Source organism: Carlito syrichta, unplaced genomic scaffold, assembly GCF_000164805.1.
Source record: "Carlito syrichta isolate Samal-C Ts95f unplaced genomic scaffold, Tarsius_syrichta-2.0.1 Scaffold146042, whole genome shotgun sequence".
Taxonomy (NCBI): domain Eukaryota; kingdom Metazoa; phylum Chordata; class Mammalia; order Primates; family Tarsiidae; genus Carlito; species Carlito syrichta.
In genome coordinates this window covers 466,604-490,255 of record NW_007090138.1, presented here as the reverse complement: position 1 = coordinate 490,255, position 23,652 = coordinate 466,604, and the positions used below count along the sequence as shown (strand labels likewise).

The following is a 23,652-nucleotide window of genomic DNA, read 5'->3' as shown; positions in this document are numbered from 1 at the left end:
TTCCGAGTAGCCGGAATTACAGGCATGCGCTACCACGCCCGGCTAATTTTTTGATTTATTGTAGAGATGAGGTCTTGCTGCCCAGGCGGGTCTCGAACCTGCGGGCTCAGGCAATCCACTCACCTCAGCCTCCCAAAGGCACGGGATTACGGGCTGAGCCACCGAGCCCGGCTGGCCTTTTTTCTGTAGCCTGCCGCCGACAGGTGGCCCTTGGGAGATCCTGTGTAGAATTTTGACTTACTGGGAAAGGTCGCCCATCCGAGAGCCTGTCCTAACCAGGCATAAGGAATTCATCAATTCTAAAAGTCAGCACATCCCTGTGTTTCAAACATGGTACTATTATTGAAACTCGAACTGACCACATTGAAATTAATTTTATCAGCTAGCTTTATAATTAAGGCCTATAGACGTCAACAGAACGTGAGTGGTGAAAGACATTCCACAGTGATCAGTTGGGTGACTCATGAAAGGGCGCTCAGAGTTCCTACCAGTGCACCACCCTTTCTGAATTTTGGCATGTTCTGACATCAGCTTTGCTCCGTTAACCATAATATGTTCCTATGGACGCCAAAACATATTGAGCTGCAGTGTGAAAAATGACTTTTTATTACAAAGGTGTCATGTTTGGGGAAGCTATAATATACTGGACACGGGTGTCAGCAAGTTGGGAAGGCTGAAGAGCTTTGATGTCAGGTCTTTACCGTTGCAAGTTTTTCAAAGTGTTGGTGATTCACATAATATTGTAACTAGCTGTAAATTTACACCCCGGTCTTGTTTCCTGTCCTCTGGTTCAGAAAATAAAAAACTGACATACTTCTAAGCCCTTATCTCCTTCGTGGTAGAAGTCCATCCCAAGGGGAATGCCTGCGTGGAATAGTTGTTTCATAAAGTTTGTTGAATTAAATTGAATTTGTGTGAGTCTGGGATGATTCTCCTTGTCAAAGAACATAGTCTACTCAAGTCTTTTGGAATAAATTTTTGGCATCATCTGTGACTTGGTATCCTTAAAAGTCCTGAGTGAGATGGAAGTCTGTACCCTTTAGCTAAACTGATTTCTGAATCAAAATATTTCTTAAAAGAAAAAAAAAACCCAGACCAGGTGTGGGGGCTTGCGTCTGTAATCCCAGCACTTTGGGAAGCTGAGGCAGGAGGATTACTTGAGTCTAGAAGTTCGAGACCAGTCTGGGAAACATAGTGGGACCTCATCTCTATAAAAAAATTAGCTGAGCATGGTGGCATGCACCTTTAGTCCCTGCTACTTTGGAGGTTGAGAAGGTTGGGTGGCTTGAGCCCAGGAGTTTGAGGTGAGCCATGACTGTGCTGCTGCACTCCAGCCTAGGTGACAGAGTGAGACTTCTGACTGAAAAACAAACAAACGAAAACCTCAGAAAACAAAAATCCCAACACTGGTTAAAACATGCTTTATTGGTCAAAGTATTCTATGTGAAATGCCAGAAGAACCATTCTGGGCCGCCTGTATTTGTAGAATCGTAGCTTCTACTTACTTGAACTTGACAGGTTATATGTGCAGCCACAGAGTATGTGGTCTGTGGGACACTTTCTACTTGGGTCTTGATGACTGTTTATTTTTTGGGACCTAGTTAATGACCTGGTTTTCATCTTATACAGACAATAAGAAGAGAATAGCCATAGCTTTTTTATGCTGGGGCACTTACTCTGGCTTCCTACTTGTACAAATTCCTTTCCACACTTGGGAGAGATGAATTAATTAATAAAAATTAATGATTAGTTCAATGCAAGTTTCTTGTCAAAGCCTGATGCTAAAAAGCTTGGGGTTTTGTTTATGACATTTCTCTTTGTGTAGAAATGACCTTCTTTAATCTTGAAACATTGAAACGTGCAACACATGCCTGTAACTGATATCACAGTCAATAGTTTCTTTATCTTTACTTATCTTTAGCTGCTTACTTGAATGGGAGAATAAAAGCAGGTGACTTTCATGCATGCAGGTGATTTTCTATTTATGTGACACTCTTTGTTCTTATTCATGCATTCATGTGTTTATTTTACAAACATTTATTGAACAGCAGTGTTCTACATGCCAGTGGAGGAAACAATGAACAAAACAAAATCACTGCTTTCATGGTGCTTATATTCTGAAATAAACCATGAATTTTTTTGAGTCAGAGCCTTGCTCTGTCAGCCAGACTACAGTTCAGTGGCACGATCATGGCTCACCACAGCCTTGACCTCCTGGGCTCAGATGATCCTTCAGCCTCAGCCTCCCAAGTAGCTGGGACTACAGGCATGCACCACCACACCTGGCTAATTTTTTGATATTTTTGATGAGATGAGGTTTTTCTATGTTACCCAGGCTCAAACTCCCAGACTCAAGCAGTCTGCCCGTCTCAGCCTACCAAAATTCTGAGGTTACAGGTGTGGGCGACCACACTCGGCTTTAATCATGACGTTTTAAAAAAGTGAAACCAGTGATTATTGCAGGCTCCCAAATGTGGAAACACTTTCTGGGAAAGGTCATAGGATGGGTTGCTGCGATTTTATCTTCTATTATCTCTGTTCCAGAGGGACCCACCCAAGCATTTGGGAATTTTTATGTCTCTTTAGCAACTTTTATTCTGAACACTTGAGAAGATTGAGGATCTGAATAAATCAAATTTTATATTTAACAAAATTTATGTTATTTACTGTGTGCTCCTCAATGTTCTAAGCTGTTTGTAAACATTATCATTTCATTTTCTTGACAGTTCTACGCAGTGGGTGGTATTAATAGCCTCATTTCACAAATGAAATAACTGAATAACTTGTCCCAGGTAACCCAGTCAGGAAGAAGAGGGACAGGTATTGGATCACAGGCTCCTGACCACTATTTTTGTTTGTTTGTTTGTTTGTTGTTGTTATTTTTTGAGCCAGGGTCTCACTCTGTTGCCCAGGCTGGAGTACAGTGCATGGCATGATCACGGCTCAGGGTAGCCTTGACCACCTGGTCTCAGGCGATCCTGCCACCTCAGCCTCCTGAGTAGCTGGGACTACAGACACGCACCTCCACACCAGGCTAATTTTTTGATTTTTTAGTAGAGACGAGGTCTTGCTGTGTCGTTCTGGCTAATTTCAAGCTCCTGGGCTCAACCAGTCTGCCCACCTTAGCCTCCCAAAGTGCTGGGATCACATGCATGAACCACTGCACCCAGTTTAACCACTGTTTTATTGTTTTCTTCTTGCATTTGATTTCTTTGAAAGTTTAGGATGACCTGTAGCCAGGTTTAGTGATGAGAGAGGAAGTCTGGGTCCTCTTGTATGATAGCTCTTGTTTCGTGGGAGTTTCTTTTCCTTTCCTTCACATTTAATTATGTGTATAATGTGTGTAAATGGAATGTGTTTAATCTAATTTTACTTAATTTTATGTTTCTCATGGTCCTGCCAGACTTTCGATAAATTCCTTGAAACATGAAACTGGCAAATAGATACATTTGACAAATAAGTAGAAGAGTATGGTTTATTACAAATTCTAAAACAATTAGATCAGTTTACTAGAAATTGAGATTTCCCCCTTCTTTGTGGGACTATGTAATAGTTTAATTTAGCTGTTTATAAATGTGTAATTGTATTCTAAACAATAGGACAACTGAACAATTGGTCATCATGTATTGGGATAATAAAACTCTGAGGGCATACTATTTAAAACCTAGCATATTCAATGTATGTGCGCCTTGAGGGAAAAGTCTTGAAGCCACAATAGAGTCTGTTCTTACATCAGTAGCAACATGATATTTCTACTTGATGACTCTTCTGCATCTCAGGGAATGTTTGATTATTTGAGGTTACAGTGCTGCCCTCAGAATCCTCAGGTCTGTTTCTTGGGGCAAATGTTCTGTATTCTTTGGTTCTCAATCTCTGCTCATGTACAGTGTGTCTAGAACCCTCTAGAACCTAGGACCTTCCAGCTCAACCTTCTTTTCTGTGCTCCAAATACTTCCTTCATGTTTCAAAGCTACCTTTGAAATCCTGTTTCTTCGGTGGCTTTTTCAGTTAATGAAAAGAGAATTGATCTGGCCTCATTGTTATTGCTCCTTATCATTCAGGAATAAGGTTTAATGAATGGCCATTGCACTTCTTCATTTTGAATTTCAATGAACTGATTTATTCTGCACATGCAAACTAATGTGACTCCCTTTAATGCTTGTATTTGAAGCAACAAGCTTGCTTACTAGCACAGTAAACAGCAGTTTCAATTCCGTTGGTCACTGGGCCTTTTGTATTTTAAGAAATATTTCATTGCATGTGGATGAATAGGAAACAGACGTTATTATGTTTGCACTGGTTTGCTAGGGCTGCCTTAACAAGGTTCCATAGACTGGGTGACTCAAACAACAGAAATTTCTCTTATCACAGTTTCGAGACAAGAAGTGTGAGATCAAGGTGTGAACAGGAGAAGTTTCTTCTGAGGCCTCTCTTCTTGGCTTGTAGGTGGCCATCTTGCCCCTGTGTCTTCACACGGCCTTCCCTTTGTGTGGCTGTGTCTTAATCTCCCCTTCTTATAAGGACTCTAGTCATATGGATTGAGCCCACCAAATGATGTCATTTTAACTGAATGACCTCTTTAAAAATTCTCTTTCAGAATGCATTCTGAGGTACTAGGGGTGAGAACTTCAGCAGAAGTTTTGGGAGGACACAGTTCCACCGTCACAGGGTTTAACTATATTACGTGGTTGTCCTAAACTTTTATGACAAATTAAAACACCAATTTTTTTAAAGCTTTCAAAGTAGGCTAGGGAAGACAGCATCTTGAAAGAGAGAAGGATGTAGGGTCTGGTTGTGATCTGGCTTAGAACTGGCTAAATAGTTTAGAGCAAATTTCAGGGGAATTAATCTTTGTCCATACTTTCCCAATTTTTTGTACTCAGTGAGATCTGAAGTACCTTTTAGGTGCCTCTAAGATTCTATGATTATAGTTTAATAACTGTTTTGTGATTAGATCTTACTGTTGATTTAGGAAGATGCCGAGAGAGGAGTTTTCATGATCCTGTGTTATAATCCCATGCTTGACAGGTGGAACACAAAAGAGCAAGGCTTGTGCCCAACAGACCTTGATTAGAATTCAAGCTCTTTTCTTCTGCATCAAGCTAAAGAAAAGGACTATGAAAATCCTTGTCTGGTCAGGCGTGATGGCTCAGGCCTGTAATCCCAGAACTTTGGGAAGATGAGGTGGGAGGCTCACTTGACCCCAGGAATTCAAGGCAACATAGTGAGACCTCATCTCTACAAAAAATTAGCCAGTCATGGTGGCATCCGCCTATAGTCCTTGCTACTTGGGAGACTGAGGTGGAAGGCTCTCCTGAGCCCAGGAGGTTGGGGCTGTGGTGAGCAATGATCATGCCACACTTTCCAACCTGGGCAATAGAGTGAGATCCCAACTCAAAAAAATATGTATATTATTCTCTTGGCACCTAACCAGCTATGTATGAGTATGGATGGGTAAAATATTCTATGTTTTACCTGTTATATGGCAGTGGACAGGTTATATATCCTCTGTGAGCTTTTACTTCTTTATCTAAAAAATGGGAACAGAGTGGTTATGACACTGTCTTCCAGTCTTGCCCCTTGTCACTGTTGCCTGCTGCAGGTAAACACTGCCCCCACTGCAGGCGACCATTCCAGGTACCCTGGTGCTGAGGTAGCTCTTGCAGTCCAGATGGGGTATCAGTCTCCATACCTGCTGACTTACCTGGCCTCCACTGCCTGCCTGACTTATATGCCACAAAGGCTGCTTTTGTGGCTCAAGGCAGTCAGCGTGGAGCCGGGTTGATACCAATGTCCCCACCTTCGCTTGCTGAGTGTTAGAGCTCCTCTGCTAGACAGATGTCACTTTAGGTAGGACGAGCTGGTTCCAGATGACGACATTAATTTTTTCTTACTTCCTCTTTCTATATTTGATAGCCCCAAATAGTTGTCAGAGGACTGTCCATCTTACTGTATCTTATCAGGAAGCAAAGGGGGAAAGTTTGTGGGGTAGAGATGCAGTTTAACCTCACACATCAGATGTAAGGATTGTAGTCTTGCCAAAAGCACTTGCTGGGCCTTGTGTCTACTTTTTCTAGCTCAGAGAAATACCCACATGGCACAGCTCTTGTGAAGGGTAAATGAAATAATGTGTGTGTGTGTGTGTGTGTGTGTGTGTGTGTGTGTATGTATGTGTGTTGTGGGGGAAAGTGGGCCGCATGCCCTCCTCATACTTCTTTTAGTTTAGTTGAGTGTTCATTCCTTGTGTTGGGATTGAATTCATATAACTCTAATATTTTAAAACACTAGAGTGACTTATTATTAGACTTGAATAGATCCATTGATTCCGGATAAAATTTTATTCTAGTAAAACCATTAAACCAAGTTGACCTGAGAGTTCTCTGGGCAGGAATGAAGATTCCCAAGTTCTATTTGGTTTACTCATTTTAGTCATTATATACTGCATTAAAATATGGCACTTTTGGCTGTAGTATTTGATATGGAAAAATTCCCGTAAGTGAACCCATTTAACATTGCCTTTCTCTGGCACTGCTGCTGGTACCTTCTCCTTTTAACATCTGTATTCATCAGAACTTTTTCAGTAAGAGACAGAAGCTCAACACAAACAAGCTTCTGTTAAGAGGAGAATTTATTAAGCAGGGTTAGATCCAGGCGCATAGAGGATATTATTGGGCCATTTTCTGTCTCTCTTTCTTTCAAATGGATTTATTCTCAGAAAATGGATCAGAGAAATGGCTGCCGGCATTGCCAAGGTTTATCTTATGACTTCCAATTGGAAAGGAAGAAAGAGCCTTCGCCCTTGGGTCTGCATATCCAATATCATGGAAAACGTTGATTGGCTCTGCTTGGAGTCACATGGCCATCCCTGAACCCATGGCTGGAGGGTGTGTAGAGTACTGTGGGCAGCCTGGCCATGTGCCAACCGTTGTGGCAAAGCATCTTGATTGACAAGCCTCCTGGGATTACAAGGTATGGGAGGGATGATGTCCCAAAGGAAGGGTTGCTTAGCAACCAGACAACATGTCTGGTATAGATAACCAGTGTTTCAAATCAAGGGAGTTTAGTGTTTATTCCTTTAGTTTCCAGGGAATGGGAGGGTAGCTGTCATAAAACTGTGATGGATCCATTTGAGAATTTTGAGCTGCCCATTTAAAACCTGTTTGAGGTGACAAGATATCATGTAGAAGGTGCCCATCAGGTGGGCTGTGCATCATGCAGATACGCAAATCATGGCAGCATGATTGACGATTGCTGAGGTTGATTAAATGTGAGCATTTTGAGGGGTGAAGGAACAAAATGACACTAACAGACTTTTGTTTATTTTGGATAGGGTTAGATGACTGCCTGCAGCAGTATGTCCACAAGTTTGAGCGGGAGAAGATCAACGGCGAGCAGCTGCTGCAGATTTCCCATCAGGATCTGGAGGAGCTGGGGGTCACGCGGATTGGACACCAGGAGCTTGTGTTGGAGGCTGTTGACCTTCTCTGTGCACTGGTTAGTTCAGGAAAAGGTGGTCTGTACTGTGATGGAATTCTTAAGAACTGTATTCTCACGGGGTGTGGTGGCTCATGCCTGTAATCCCAGCACTTAGGGATGCCAAGGTGGGAGGATCATTCAAAGCCAGGAGTTTGAGACCAGTCTGGGCAACATAGCAATACCTCATCTATACAAAAAACAATAATAAAAAAAATTAGCTGGGCATGGTGGTGTGTGCCTATAGTCCCAGCTACTTGGGAGGCTGAGGTTGAAACCCAGAGGTCGAGGCTGCGATGAGCCATGTTCGTGCCACTGTACTCCAGCCTGGGTGACTCAGTGAGACTCCAACTCAAAAAAACCCAACCAAACAAAAAATAACCCTTATTCTCTTAAGTCCTCATTGTTTTTGCTTTAGCATACGATTATTTTTTTAATGATTCATCTAAGTGAAACATGAGTTGAAGATAACATAAAAAAGGGAAAAAAGTAAATTATTTTCTAGATTAAGTGTTGGCAAACTATGACCTGTCAATCAAATCTGGCCCATTGTCTATTTTTGTAAATAAAGTTTTATTGGAATGCTGCCATGCAGTTCACTTTAGTGTTGTCTGTGGCTGCTTTTATGCTATAGCAACAGAATTGAGTAGTTATAAGTGAGTATTTATTAACTTATCCTTTATAGAAAAAGTTTGTCTTTTACAGAAAATGTCTGTATTAGTCATATTTTCTTATCTTTTGTAAATAAAGAAAGATGGAGATAGCCCTGAATGAAAATGTCATCCTCTAAATTGAAATGAGAAATGGGTTCTGGTTTTTATGTCTGTTTTTGTTACTATAAAAAAGCATTTGAAATTTGAAGATATTTGTGACATTTAGATAACTGATGTTTGTGCTTGATATAATCAACCTATGAAATAATAGATTGGCCGGACATGGTGGCTCTTACCTGTATCCCTGCACTTTGGGAAGCCGGGATGGGAAGATTGCTTGAAACCAGGAATTCAAGACCAGCCTGGGCAACGTAGTGAGCCCTGTCTTTACAAAAAATAAAATAAAAAATTAACCAGGTGGGACACTGTGTATCTGTAGTCCCAGCTACTTGGGAGGCGGAGGCAGGAGGATTGCTTGAGCCCAGGAGTTGGAGGCTGCGGTGAGCTATGATCATGCCACCACACTCCAGCTTGAGTGACAGAGTAAGACCTTGTCTATATTTTTAAAAAAGAAAGAAAGAAAAAACAAATGGTAACTAGATGGGGGGAAAAGTGAACTTCATTACATTTTGCAGATGGGTGAGCTTTGGCTATAATGTGAGTTCAAACCTGCTAAGCCCTGTGCATTACACCTGTGACTACACAGACAGCTTTTTTAGGTGTGGACTAGAGACATTTGTAAGGTCATTTTGTTTATAAACTGGCTGGTGTGGGTGGGCTGGTGTCTGCCTGTCATGGTACCATGCAAAAGATGCAATTTACTGAACTGTCAGGATTTGGACAATCTCGGCAGCATTCAAGCTGACTTAGTAACTCTCTGAACCCATGCCAGGGGTATATACAATTACGTCACTGAGAATGGTGGGAAAGAATGTGCCCCCGATTATTTGGCCATTGCTGGCCTGCGTTCTGTTGATTATATAACACTCGTCACATTGTGCATGTTCTTCTTCTTAAAATGGACAGAGCGGTGTCTTCTGCCCTGAGAAGCGCTGTTCTTGTTTAGGAAAGTAATGGGGAAATTATCTGTGGTTGATAAATGAGCTGCCGCAAGGGAGACGCTGTGGCCAAGTGGTCTGAGCCCCGGTCTGGGAAGCAGGAATTTGCATTCTGATCCTGGCTCTGCTACATGCTACTCCCTTGGTGACCTCCAGGGAAACGCCGGTGTCTGTTTTTCCCATCTGTACAGTAACAGTCACCTTCGATGTGGCCATGTGGTGTTGTCTAAGTGTTTTTGCACTGCCGAGAAGATGTCTAAGCATCTTGTTATTTTATTAAACTCGCATGGTTCTTCGTACAGTCACACATCTTTGAGTTTACTTTTATTATACTTTTGGGGAACGTGGCTTTTTTGGTCTTTTCCGCTAGGTGTTTTGCACATATGCATTGTCTCTTTCATTTTGCAGTGATACTTTGAGGACAGGTAAATGACTTGAAACCCACAGTATGAGAGGCAAGGAGGAAGGGTTGCTAGAGGTGCATTGTGTACATGGAATGGGGTGAGAAACATGTGGCTGCCTCTGGGCAGTCTCTTGGCTCTTTTGTCTTCCCTACGTCTTAAAACATTAGCCTAAAATGAACAAAGCTGGACAGATGCCAGAACCTAAAGCTGTGTTTTATCTCCTACAATTTCCTTCTAATTTCCTCTGCAGACCAAGCTTTGACCTCAGACTCATTCTGGACTTGCTTTGTACCAGTGACTGCATTGGACGGGGAGCCACTTGGGAAACACAAGTGAATGTGGCTTTTCTGGACTGGGGAGAGTTTTGGTGGAGTTTTGTTAGAGTATCTTTAGCCTCAATATACATTTAAAAAATATTCTTGCTGCAATTCATGTACTGATTATATTATCTATTTAATCCATTTTTGACTTCTAGATCTTTGGATATATGAATTGGTGATGGCTTCTTGCTTTGAACAGTCCATTCCCTGGGTAGTTAATGTGTAATTGTGGTTGGTCCTAGTGTTATAAAAGAGATTTTTATGTAAACTTAGTTGAGCGGATGTTGATTTTGTGATAGACAGGAAATGAATAGAATTAGAAATAAGGAAGGGGGGAGGAAAAAAACAGAACCACTAGAGAGTTTTGGAGCAAAAAAAAGGGCAAGATAGAATGGAAAGGGGCCTCAAGTAGGGGACAGCTGTTGATTATGATCCCAACACTAGTGAATAATGGCTCACCCCTAACTGGGTGCAGTTAGTGATGAGAGAAACCATCTTTTGTGAACATTGACTTTGGCTGGCAGGAGTGGCTTAGGAGAGTGACTTGTATTATGAAGTGGGAACAGGACCATGTCCCAGGATTGAATTAGAATCTGCACCCAATCTTTCTTCCTCTGTCTGGGTACCTGAGACAGACTCTAAAACTGCTCTTGCCCGTAGGGTAGCTGCTAGCCAGTGTGACTATTTAAATGAAAATTAACGAAAATGAAATAATCTTCATTTCAAGTGCTCTGTGGCTGCAGGTGGCGAGTGGCTACCATATTGGACAGCACCGACAAAGAGCATTTGTATCATTGCAGAAAGTTCTGTTGGACAGTGCTGGTTGAGAGCACCAGAGTATGACTGTAACCTGTGCTCTTTGCCAAGTCCTCATTTACTGAGGACAAAGGCAGGGACAGCTGATTTCAGGGTTGAAGTCCTCTGAGAAGTAAACTGAGTTGGAATTGATACATGTGCTAAGCGATGCTACCTGAATTTGTGGCTAAGTGAAATGTCTGTAATGAATCTACCTGCCCAGAACACACATGCACGCTGGTATACCCCTGGGATTACTCATTGTTCATCATTTACCCATGGTTAATTGTTTAAAAAAGTATCTTTTTTTTTTTTTTTGAGTTGGAGTCTCATTCTGTCACCCAGACTGGAGTGCGGGGCTGCTCCCGGCCACTGCAGCCTCAACCTGCTGGACTCTGGCGATCCTTCCGCCTCAGCCTTCCAAGTAGCTGGAATTACAGGTGCACGCTACCACGCCTGGCTAATTTTTTGATTTATTGTAGAGATGAGGTCTTGCCAAGTTGCCCAGGTGGGTCTCGAACCCAGGGGCTCAGGCAATCCACTCACCTCAGCCTCCCAAAGCGCAGGATTACAGGCTGAGCCACCGAGCCCGGCTTATCTTTTTTTTTTTTAATGAGAAGAAATCATTCAGGAAGAGGAATCTTTGCCAGCAATTTTTGTTTAACTTCCTCTTGCTTATGGGCTTATTAAATGCCTTAGGGAAAACTGTGAAGTATATTTTTTAGGTTATCACTTATTTGACCCAAGTCAGTAAGATGACTTTGAGTGTGTGTCTCTGGTACCCTTTAATCACGTACTTTATATCATAAGCAGAGCTAGTAGGAATGGTGAAGATGGAGGAGAAGTTGTGTAGGGTTTGCCCTTAGCTAAATATGTATAATTTCGAGGCACCAGAAGAGTGAGAATCTGGCCTCTTTCCTTTCCTCCTACCTAGTGTATGGTTTCTCTAGCCCAGCGGTCCCTAGACTTCCTGGCATCAGAGACTGGTTTCATGGATGACAGTTTTTCCACAGACTGGGGGCGGGTTGTGCAGTCAAACCTCACTGCTAATATTAATCTGTATTTGCAACCGGTCCCCAGTGCTAGCATCACTGCCTCAGCTCCACCTCAGATCGTCAGGCATTAGATTCTCATAAGGAGTGTGGAACCTAGATCCCTCACATGTGCAGTTCACAACAGAGTTTGTGCTCCTATGAAAATTGAATTCTGCAGCTTGATCTGACAGGAAGCAGAGTTCAGGTGGATGCCAGCAATGGGGGAATGGCTATAAATACAGATGAAGCTTTGCTCACTCAGCGACTCACCTCCTCCTGTGTGACCTGGTTCATGGCCCAGGAGTTGGAGTAAGGCCTAGCCTGAGGAGGAAGGCCTCCCCGATGGTAAATCTTTATGGAAATAAGGTCTCAGTGGAAGGGTTTGGCATGTGTATAGTCAGAGACTCACTTTGTTACTAAATTTGTATCTTTTTGATGCTTTATCTTAAAGTCATTTCTGAAGAAGATAGATTTTAGGGAAAAGACTAATGAAAGCAGTAAATCTGGTCTGAGAAATTATTCATTTTCTGTCTTTCTTTTGGGGGCACTTAAGTCAATAATCCTTTCCTGAATGTATTTCTACAATAGAAGTTCTGTTGAGCTAATATAATCAGTTTCTTGTTCCTTTTTTGTTGTGGAATGGGGCTGAAGGGAAAGGAACTTTCCTTTCCTTCTTTCCTCTTTCTTATGAAAATTATACGAGGGGCAACCCCAGAATTTATTTATAAAAAATTGTGTGTTTATTCTTACATGTTTAAACTTCAGTCACCTTCAAAGTACTCTTCATTTGATGCAGTACACATATCGCGATGCTTTTCCACTTCTCAAAACAGTTTTTGAACTCATTAGTTTGATGCTTTTTAGTGCTTTTGCCACTTTTTGTTTCACCTCTTCTACATTGGCAAAACATTTCCCTTTGAGGATTTTTTCATTCTGGAAGCAAAACATAGTCACTCGGGGAGAGATTGGTTGAATAAGGAGGGTGGGGCATGGGGGCTCATGCTCTTTGGCCAAAAACTGCTGGACACTCAGCACAGTGTGTGCAGGTGCACTTGTAAATCACCCATCTTGAAATGGACAGATGCTTTAAAAGAATCTCCAAAAAAAATTCACTGAAGCCTATTGCAGCCTTTCACACCAACGCTAGCTGGTACACTGATGCTAATGGGTTTCTAGAACATTTACCTAGCAGGGGAAGCCTGTACCACAAGGGGCCCGCCCTCCAAAAAATAATTCTGTTTTTTTGGATCCCCTCATATTCTATTTTATCCATATCTATCCATCTCTCTAGTTCTATTATTTGTTTTGGGGAAAAAAAAAAGAATCAAAGCAAATTGAGTGGAAAATGAAGAGAATCAGTTATAAGAAGTCACCTCCCCCGTTAATATTATCAGTGGTAGGTGTGTAGAAGATTGAGGTTTAAAGTTTCCTGCAACAGTAAAATGCATTTCATGTTCTTTGCGTTCAAACAGTAAATGTTGTGTAAAGTAATAAAAGTTTTAAGTAATTTATGTTGACACTGATTATTGAAAGCTAGCTTTTCTGCTTTTAGTTAAAAACTCATTATGTAAGTTGGCAGGCCGGGTAATTGAGTGAATGAGGGGATATCTCCCTTTAATCACCATCACAAGTCCTTCAAAACAAGTAGACTCTTGACCCATTCATTTGTGAGTCTTTGATTCTTTGAATTTAAAAAGCCATGATGAAAATTTATCTTTTTATTTTTGTCTTCTACATTAAAGGACAAAATTATATTTCAGTCTCTAGAAAATCACATAAAAAAGAATGACTATAAGATTTAGATAGGTTGGGCACAGTGGCTCAGCCTATAATCCCAGCACTTTGGGAGACTGAGGCAAGAGGATTGTCTGAGCCCGAGAGTTCGAGACCAACATGGGCAACTTGGTGAGACCTGGTTTCTACAATAAATCACAAAAACTAGCCGGGTATGGTGGTGTGTGTCCAACTACTTGGAAGGCTGAGGCAGAAGGATTGCCTAAGCCCAGCAGGTCGAGGCTGCGGTAGCCGTGAGCATGCCACTGCACTCCAGCCTGGGTGACAGAGTGAGACTCCAACTCGAAAACAAACAAAACAAAACAAAACAAAAAATATTGTGATAGAACATTACTGTCAGTACAGAACAGCTATTTTTTTTAAGGCTTGTAAAAGATTGTTTTCAGGTAATTTGTACTTATCTAACTCCTTTTAAAATTGCTATCTAAATTTTAAAAAATTTGTTTTACTAGGAAGTGACATAAATTTAAACTTCAATAAAGTCTTTTTAAAACTAGAATTGTTTTCATTAAAGGCAAAGCCTTTTGTTGTTTTTAACTTAACCTTTGTTCATTTTGCCCAAAAAAAAAAGTTCTCACAAACTTCCGAGTATATTTACACTTTGTTGTATCTTGATTTTGAAACATGACTTGCTCCTTTTTGACCCAGATGACTGAAACCAGCTGAAAGACCAGCCTAATCCTTCAGCAGGATAGAGCAGGTCAGGATAGAACTTTGGGGAGTTAAGCAGCCTGTTAGTGTCTGCCAGATCCAGGATCACTGACCAGTGTTCCTTATTCTTATCTTCTGTCTTATCCATTGGCCCTTTCCTGGGCAGGGTGTCTGGAAAAGGAGGAATCTAACAGCACAGTGATCAAAAACTTATGCCCTGAATGGAGATGACCTTGATTAGAATCTCAGCACTACCACTGACTACACAGTGCTGAGATTCTCCATCTAGTACATAAGCTTTGGAGAATTTAGTTACTGTTTTGTGCTTCAAGTTTCCGAGCCTATGACTTAGAGATGATAACATTTTCACCTTCATGGACTTTTCCTTGTATAAATATGTCAAACACTAAGCCCAGTTCCTGGCATAAAGTGTTCAATAATGTTAGCCTTAGTTCTTGTATTTAAATGGTACCAGATTCTTGCTTTGGAATGCTGTTGAAACAGTATAATATACTTCCAGAAGAATCTTAATTATTATTATTTTGTTTTAGGCAGAGTCTCACTCTGTTGCCCAGGCTGGAGTGTAGTGGCACAGTCACAGCTCACCACAGCCTCAACTTCCTAGGCTCAGGTGATCCTTCTGCCTCAGCCTCCCAAGTAGTTGAGACTCCAGGTGTGGGCCACCATACGCAGCTAATTTTTTTCTTTCTTTTTTGTAGAGATGAGGTCTCACTCTATTCCCTAGGCTGGTCTTGAACTCCTGGACTCGAGTAATCTTCCCACCTCAACCTCTGAAAGTACTGTGATTACAGGCATAAGCCATTGCATCCAGCCAGGTCTTTACTTTTTGTTAAATTGACAAAACAATTTAGGACATGTACATACAATTGAATACAGAAATTCATACCCCTGCCTCCAAAGTCATCCTGGATTCATGTGTTGTTTCTTGGGATTGGTTGTTTCTCTGAAAGGGAGTCTAGGACAATATTGTCCCATGAAATTAAGTTTTTTAAAGCACCCAGGCAAGTGAACCGTGTTCAAAAAGAACACAAGTTAGATGCTCCAGAGAGGGAGATTGTATTTCAGTGAATTGGTGTTTTGTTAGTGCTGCTCTGTTTCTGTATGAATGAATTGCATCTGATGGAAATTCAGCCATTCAGTGATTATATTAGTGTCTGCTATGCTGGAAATATAGTAGTGATGATACCCACAGAGCCCTGCTTCCACAGACCTTGCATCCCTATTGGGGAAGACAGCAGTGAACTTGGTGATTCGGAAGTGAGCGATGAGCTAGATTGATTTGAGAGGCAATTCTGCCCCTAGGGGACATATGGCAATGTCAGGAGACATTTTTGGTCATTACTGTAGGTGAGAGGGCGCAATGGCAACTGACATGTAATGAGTAGAGGTCAGAGGTGCTGCTAAACCTTTTGCAATGCACAGGGACCCTCCTCCGAGGCCCAACACAAAGTATTATCCAGCCCCGAAGGTCAGTGGAACCCTGGTGAGAAACCCTGCTCTAGATTAAGTGGTCAGGGAAGCTCTGCAGAGGAGGGGACATTTAGGCCAGGATCTGAATGATAAGAATGATCTGAGCTGGGTGTGGTGGCTCATGCCTGTAATCCCAGCATTTTGGGAGGTAGGAGACGAGAGGATTGCCTGAGCCCACGGGTTTGAGATCAGCCTGGGAAACATGGGGAAACCTTGTCTCTGCAATAAATCAAAAAATGAGCTGGATGTGGTGGCATGTGCCTGTAGTTCCAGCTACTTGAAAGGCTGAGGCAGGAGGATGACCTGGGCCCAGCAGGTGGATGCTGCGGTGGCCATGAGCATGACACTGCACTCCAGCCTGGGTGACAGAGTGAGACACCAACTCAAAAAAAAAAGAAAAGAAAAAAGAATTATCTGTCCATGCCAAGATTTGTGGGAAGAACATTTGGGAAAGAGAAACTAGCAAGAACAAAGTCCCTGAGACTGGAGTAGGCTGTAGAAGGGGCAGAGAGAACGCTGGTGTGGCTGGCATGGGTGAGGTGGGCCGTGGTGGATCGTGCAGGGTTTTCAGGTGATTGTTGGAATTATATTACTCAGTGGGCTTTTGAATTAATTCTGAGAGTTTGGATATTCTTGATTGTTTTGAATTTTTTCCCTTTGATTTTGTTTTCCACAGAATTATGGCCTTGAAACTGATAATATGAAGAACTTGGTTCTGAAACTGCGAGCGTCTTCTCACAATTTACAGAATTACATTAGTAGCCGGCGGAAAAGTCCAGCTTACGATGGGAACAACTCCCACAAGCCCCCTAACGAGTTCCTGACTTCCGTGGTGGAGCTCATCGGCGCTGCTAAGGCCTTGCTAGCGTGGCTGGACCGGTGAGTGGCGGATGTGCCCTTTGTTACCCTCTAAGGGTAGGGTCCAAGATTCACAGAAGCTGTGCTTTGTCTTAGGAAAAGGAACCGTTGTCCCTTTCATGTCATTTTCCCTGAGCCTGAAGCAGTCCCTGGATCAGAAGTAGGTTTTAGGATTCCTTTGCAAGATACTGAAAAGGTTAGCAGCAGGTACAAATTAACCTTTGCTTAGAAAAGAGTGACACCCTGCTAAAGGCTATGTCTTCCTGAGATTAAACATAAGGAGCTGAGTATTTTGTTGGTATGAAGGCTGTTGGTTGACTTTAAGGAATGGTTACTCTCTTGGCTCATTTTGTGTGTGTTTTAATCTAGCATGTCCCTGTCTCTTTTCAGATTTCTAGTTTACATGTTCCTTGAGAAAAAAATAGCTAAATAGCAAGTAATTAAAGGAGCCCATGGTGTAGCTATGCTTGCCAACGTACAGTGTGGGATCTTAGTGGCTTTGCCACTCTTTATTTTTTTTATTTAACGAGGATTGTTCTTACCTTCTAGGGCTCCATTTACAGGAATCACTGATTTCTCAGTCACGAAGAACAAAATCATTCAACTTTGCTTGGACTTGACCACTACAGTTCAGAAGGTCAGTGTATACCACCATCACCTTCTAAAATTGTTCTTCTCTTTTTTCTCTTCAGAGAATTTCCATGCAGGTATGAAGTATCATTCTTTCCCCTCAGCCCTGCTTTTTTTTTTTTTTTTTTAATCAGAAGTGGGGAAAGGGGAAAGGCTTTAAATTAGATTCATTATACAGTTGGTTTCTGAGAAAAGTGATTGGAGGTCTTTGACTGAAATATTGCCCTTTTTGTGTTTAAAAACACTTGAGCTGATCACCCTGTACCTTCTCTGATGTTAGAACACTTATTTTTTTTTAAAGTAGAAATTCTGAAGTAACTCAATTTCACTAGAATCCTTGCTCTGACAACTTTGCTCTGTCAGCTTCTTAATTTTCTATTCATTTTCATCTCTGGTTTTTGGATATACCAGTCAGGATAGGCCAGGTCATGTTGCAGTAACAGACCACCCCCTCCCACCCAACCCCAGCAGTTTATTCCTTGGTTCTTTACATCCAAATGGGTCAACGGGGGGTCTACTCCAATTCCCTCACTTTAGTACATAGGCTGACAGGACCACCAGAACTTTACATTGTTGGTCCCCAGCGCAGAAAGACAAAGAACCCAGGAGGTTTCCACACTGACAGATGTTCTGGTTTGGAAGTGACTCATGTCAATTTCACTCATGGCTCATTGGCCGTACCAAGGCATAGGCCCTAGGAAGTTTTATGTAATTCAGTCTGTAACTAATCTAGCTTCTATGGTCATAACTTTTAAAAAACTTTCTTGTTGGACCATCAGCCTTGGAGCCACCTCCTGTCATATTACTCAGCGTGTAGCAGACACTTGTAAATTGTTTTTGAATTGAGGCTAGGCACAGTGGCTCATGCCTGTAATCTCAGCATTTTGAGAGGCTGAAGCAGGAGGATTGCTTGAGCCCAGGACTTTGACCAGCCTGGGCAACCTAGCAAGATTTCATTTCTACAAAAAAAAAAAGCCAGGGGTGGTATCCCACACCTGTAGTCCCAGCTACTTGAGAGGCTAAGGTAGGAGCATCATCTGAGCCCAGAAGGTTGAGGCTGCAGTGAACAGTGATTGTGCCATTGCACTCCAACCTGGGCAATAGAGTGAGACCCCCACCTTCAAAAAAAGTTTAAAAAAAAAAATTGAATTGCAGCAATAAAATTTAAGGAAGAGCTTGTTGTTTTTTCACATCTCATTTGTTCTAAAATTGTGTGATTCCATGTTTATTTCCACTGCTGATTTGGCAAAAAATAAAGAGCATCTTCCTCTCAGTCCTGACTATGCCATAACAGAGATGCAATTCTAAAAAGCCTTGTGCTTTCTGTTTATTTCTGAAACGTGGATTGTGAACTGGTGTTATTTGCCCTCTATTCCTGAGCAGCTGTTGAACTGAAGGCACATGGACTTTTGAGGCTATGATCCTAGAAGGGTACTCAGAGCAGTTGAAGTGGCTGTATGTTCTTGCTCTTTTGTATGATGCAAAAAAGTAATTTTGACTAAGAGAGTCCGATATCAATTGTGATGTATTAGTTATATAGGGCTGTGAAGGCCTGGCATTTGTGGTACAAGGCTTTGCCCTAATACCTCTTTTTCTTCCTTTCTTGCTTCTTCCTGTAATATTTTGCCTGTTACTTTGATTTTTAGCAGCAATTACTTGCAGTCAATTAAATAAAAGTGTAAGGGTTGAATATTATTACTAGCAAATGGGGACGTTTTGCTCATTGGTACATTTGTGTTTTATTGCAAAGGGTCCTCAACTATGTGACTGACTCAGACTGCCCTGTGGTAGTGTAGGGAGAGGAGGAAAAGGGAAGAAATAGAAGACAGGGGTCATTGTATTTGTTTCACTGGGAGAATCTGCTTTGCCAAAGCAAGTTCATGTTGACTTTCTAAGTATTTGAACAGTTCTTTCAATACATTTTTATTTAGCACTTTCCCTGTGTCTGCCACTGGGATACCAGATACCAGAGTGAATAAACAGATCAAAAACCCCTGACCCTGTGGAACTTGAAGTCTCTGGAGCAAAGAGAAAATGGAAAGATAAATAAGGCTAGGCATGGTGACTCATGCCTGTAATCCCAGTACTTATGGAAGCCAAGATGAGAGAACGGCTTGAGCCCGGGAGTTCAAGACCATCCTGGGCAGCATAGCGAGACCTCATCTCTACAAAAATAAAATAAAATAAAAAACATTATCTGGACATGGTGATGCATGCCTGTGATCCCACCTACCTGCAAGGCTGAGGTGAGAGGCTGCACTCCAGTCTGGGCGACACCTGAGACCCTGACTCAAAAAAAAAAAAAGGAAAGAGAAATAAGAAAAAAATATTTATTTAAAACACATATCTAATTTTGTGTATGTATACACACACAGAATTATATAAAGTTACTTATATAACCAATGATGGGTTCAGGAGGGGAGGTACACAGGAAGGATTGAATAATTTGGGATATATGCCTAGAGTGGCCTCACTGAGGTAACGTGTAATTTAACCAGTACAATTCTCTCCTTGTCTGGATGGGATGGTCTTATAGCATCATCTCACATGGTACTTTTCCTTGGAGTCATAGAGGTGTTAATCATGATGAACTGATGATAAAAAAAAAATTCTCCCCTTGGGAGGCACAGATCCTGACTTGGTCACATCAGAAGGTTCCCTGCTGGACATCCTCATTGAGCCTGTCCTGCTTCTTGGGGTCAAACAACACCAGTACATGATTAATGGAGATTTTAAATGAATGACAAAATGCTTTTGACCAATAACCTGATGAGAATTTGTCTTTTATCAGGAGAAATTTAACCCAAATTCAAGGGACACAAGAAATATTGGTTTTGTTTGTTTCTGTGTCTGTTTTTTTAGCTTTGTTTTCCTTGTGGTGCTCATTGAGGGAGTTTAGTCTAGTGATTAAGAGCATATTCTTTACAGAGAAACAATCATAGGTGTAATTCCTACATCCAACATTAATTGACTCTTGGACCTTGAACAAATCATTTAAAGTTTATAACCCTCAATTTTCTCATCTGAACAATGGTAGCATTTGTATTTACCTTACCTGATGATTTGGTGGAGTTCCTACAAGTTATTGTTGAGTAAGGAAAAAAGGCAAAAAGAAAATGTGATATGAAGACAAATGGTTATCAAAAAAAGTAAAATGTATGTGTTCATGTGTGTGTATATAATATATATTCATCCATAGACATGCATATAAAGGAATATGTAAATACCAATTTGGAAGAAAAGTTTTGCCTACTATGTCAAGGAGACCAGTAAGGAAGGAATGTGGAAGCCAAACATAAAAAAAGAGAGATAGCAAAAATTTTTATTAACAAAAATCATGTATATGGCCACATTTATGCATTTATGTTAAATTAGATATAGGTAAATAATATAAAGCATTTTAGAAATAATATCTACTTTAAAATATTGTCATGAAAATGAAATGAGATGTCACATATTAAAAGCACCGTGCCTACTTAAGAAATAAATAGTAGACTATAGTAGGCAATATAAAAATCTTGCTTGTACTGGTTTTCTAGAATCAAATTTGATAGTTTTGTTTTCTTTTGTTTTATTTTAAATTTGAACAATTCTTGTGTGTATGTGTGTGTGTGTGTGTGTGTTGGAGTCTCACTCTGTTGCCCAGGCTGGAGTGCAGTGGCACACTCATGGCCACCCCTGCATCAACCTACTGGGCTCAGGCAATCCTTTTGCCTCAGCCTTCCAAGTAGCTGGAACTACAGGAGCGCACTACCATGCCTGGCTAATTTTTTGATTTATTGTAGAGATGAGGTCTCGCCAAGTTGCCCAGGCTGTTCTTGAACTCATGGACTTAGGCAATCCTCTCACCTCAGTCCCCCAAAGTGCTGGGATTACAGGCTTGAGCCACTGCGTCCGGCCAAATTTGAACAATTCTTAAGTATTAACACTGATGTGTAAATCTACATGGGGATACAATTTTTTGAACTTAGATTGAAAGAAATGTTTAGCTCTTGATAAGCATTTGTTTTCTGTAGCGGGAGTAGTGGAAGAACATAGGTACTTTGGCAAATAGTGATGTTTGCATACGTGTGTACACACATACATGCAAATTAGAATTAACAAACTTCATGAACGAGTTGAATGTGTGTTTCAATGATAGTGACAAGACAGAATGTGCCAGAGGACTTCATGCTCTCTTACAGCTTCTTTACAGATCTGTTGACACTTTGGGAAGAAACTTGTCTGCCATTTATTCATTTTAAGTGGAAATTGAAGGAATAAAAGTTTTCTCTCTTTCTTTCCAGTAACAAAGAACATGTTCTTGAGCTGTTTGTTCTTTGTGTCCCTGTCTGAAGAGAGACGTTTGCTTGTTCCTTTTTCTCCTTTCTCTCTTCTGCATAGTCCCATTTCCCCCTTCTTTTTATTGTCATTTTCCCTGCTTCCTTCTCCCTAGTAATAATTTATAAGCCTTCCCAACTTGAAGGATAAATATTGTTGTTCATTTTTTCCCTGCAAGGAAACTGCACATTTTTAAAAAAGAATGCTTTATAGCCAGGCTCGGTGGCTCAGCCTGGAATCCCATACCTTTGGAAGGCTGAGGTGAGTGAATTGCCTGAGCCCGCGGGTTCGAGACCCGCCTGAGCAGCGAGACCTCATCTCTACAATAAATAAAAAAATCAACCAGACGTGGTAGCGCATGCCTATAATTCCGGCTACTCGGAAGGCTGAGGCGGAAGGACCGCCGGAGCCCAACAGGTCGAGGCTGCGGTGGCCGGAAGCAGCCACTGCACTCCTGTCTGGGTGACAGAGTGAGACTCCAACTCAAAAAATAAAAAATAAATAAAAAAGTAAAAAGAATGCTTTAGATATAGTTCCGCACCAAGTACAAGGATGGATCTTCCTGTTCACTTTTGAGGCTAGAGTTTGAGATGAAGGAAACCAAATTGGGGAGAGATTGTGATCTAGATTTCTACCCTTGTCTCCTCATGTTGTGATGCCATGAAAACTGAATTAGTGAGAGCAAGAGATAAGAAATGGCAGTGGCAGGTGCTGACTTCCAGTCTGGAAAGAAATAGGGAAATAAGGCTGGGCACAGTGGTGTACACCTGTAGTCCCAGCTACTTGGGAGGTTGAGGCAGGAGTATCTCTTGAGTCCAGGAGTGTGAAACCAACTTGGGTAGTATAGCAAGACTCTTTCTTTAAAAAAATAAATAAGATCGGCCCAGGCAACTTGGAGAGACCTCGTCTCTACAATAAATTAAAAATTAACTGGGCGTGGTAGTGCGTGCTTGTGGTTCCGGCTACTTGGAAGACTGAGGCGGAAGAATCACTGGAGCACAGTGGGTCGACACTGGAGTGGCTGTGAATGTACCACTGCACTCTAGCCTGTGCGACACAGTGAAACTCCAACTAAAATAAATAAATAAATATTAAAATAAAGTAAAATAAAATTAAAATAAACAAAATAGAAAGAAAAAGAAAATAAATAGGAAAGTGGGCAATATTTGGGCCCAAGAAAACTGAATGGAGAGCAAACAGCCTATGGAAGCAGAAGAGGAAAAAGCCATTAGTGAGTGCTAATTGTGTCTTGAATGTGCACTCCATCCTTAACGTGTCATTACATTGAATTCTCAGCAGTTCTCCAAGATAGTAGTCAATATCACCCCACTTTACAGAGAAAGAAACAGAGGCACAGACAGGTTAAACACTGCCCAAGGCTGCTCATTTCCTAAAAAGGTAGACTTAAAAGGAGAGGCAAGGATAGGGAAGACCATTCCATCAGAGGCATTGTGGATAGCTGCCCAGGCTGGGTCTCTGCTGGTCAGATGAGGCTAGAAGGAAGTTCAGCTCATTGTCTGGCACATGAAGTGGTGACTTGGTTTCAGTACTGATTTTTCCATCCCATTGCCTTCATGCCAAACAATGTGAGGTCACGCCTACAGCTGCTTCCTCTTGGTAGGAATGGGTGTGGGAACCCATGTTCACCGTGGCAGAAGCTAAAAGCGAGCCCTGTCACACGCTGACTAGAATGATGGAACAATTGGGAGACAGGAGAGCTGCTCGTGCTCGTTGGCTCAGCTATCACCAGAGGGAACCCATTTTCTTGGTGGCTTCTTGGATCTGTCAAAAGAATCAAGTATCAGGAACCATGAAGTTGCACCATCACCTTGATCTTGGGCCCTGGCTTATTGAGAGGAGCTCTCTGACTCTGGGTGATGATCTCCTTGGGATGACGGTGTTTGTGTCATTTTGAGATTTGTATCAAATGATCATAACACAAATTATTAATTTTCTAGCATAAGACCACATACATTTATTGTTTTTCTGAAGTTGATATTTATTTGACAATTCTGTCAGACAGTATGAATAGGGGATGAACCATAATGGTAGTTGATTGTTTAGTTCCATGGATAAGGTAGAGGTGGAATGAAAATGTGAGCTATAATTCATATTTACAGAAGTTGCTTCTCTAGTTTGAATTTATATCAGACTCACACATGTAAAAATAT

General features: G+C 41.5%; 1 protein-coding gene across 1 annotated transcript in view; it reads left to right on the top strand.

Moving 5' to 3' along the window:
• Positions 1–23,652, top strand: part of LOC103251815 (connector enhancer of kinase suppressor of ras 3) — a 352,217-nt gene that overhangs the window by 59,153 nt on the left and 269,412 nt on the right. The window contains exons 2-4 of the mRNA XM_021708754.1: positions 7,331–7,494; positions 16,350–16,552; positions 17,081–17,168. Coding sequence (XP_021564429.1) covers positions 7,331–7,494; positions 16,350–16,552; positions 17,081–17,168 — 455 coding nt within the window. The remainder of the gene's footprint in view (positions 1–7,330; positions 7,495–16,349; positions 16,553–17,080; positions 17,169–23,652) is intronic.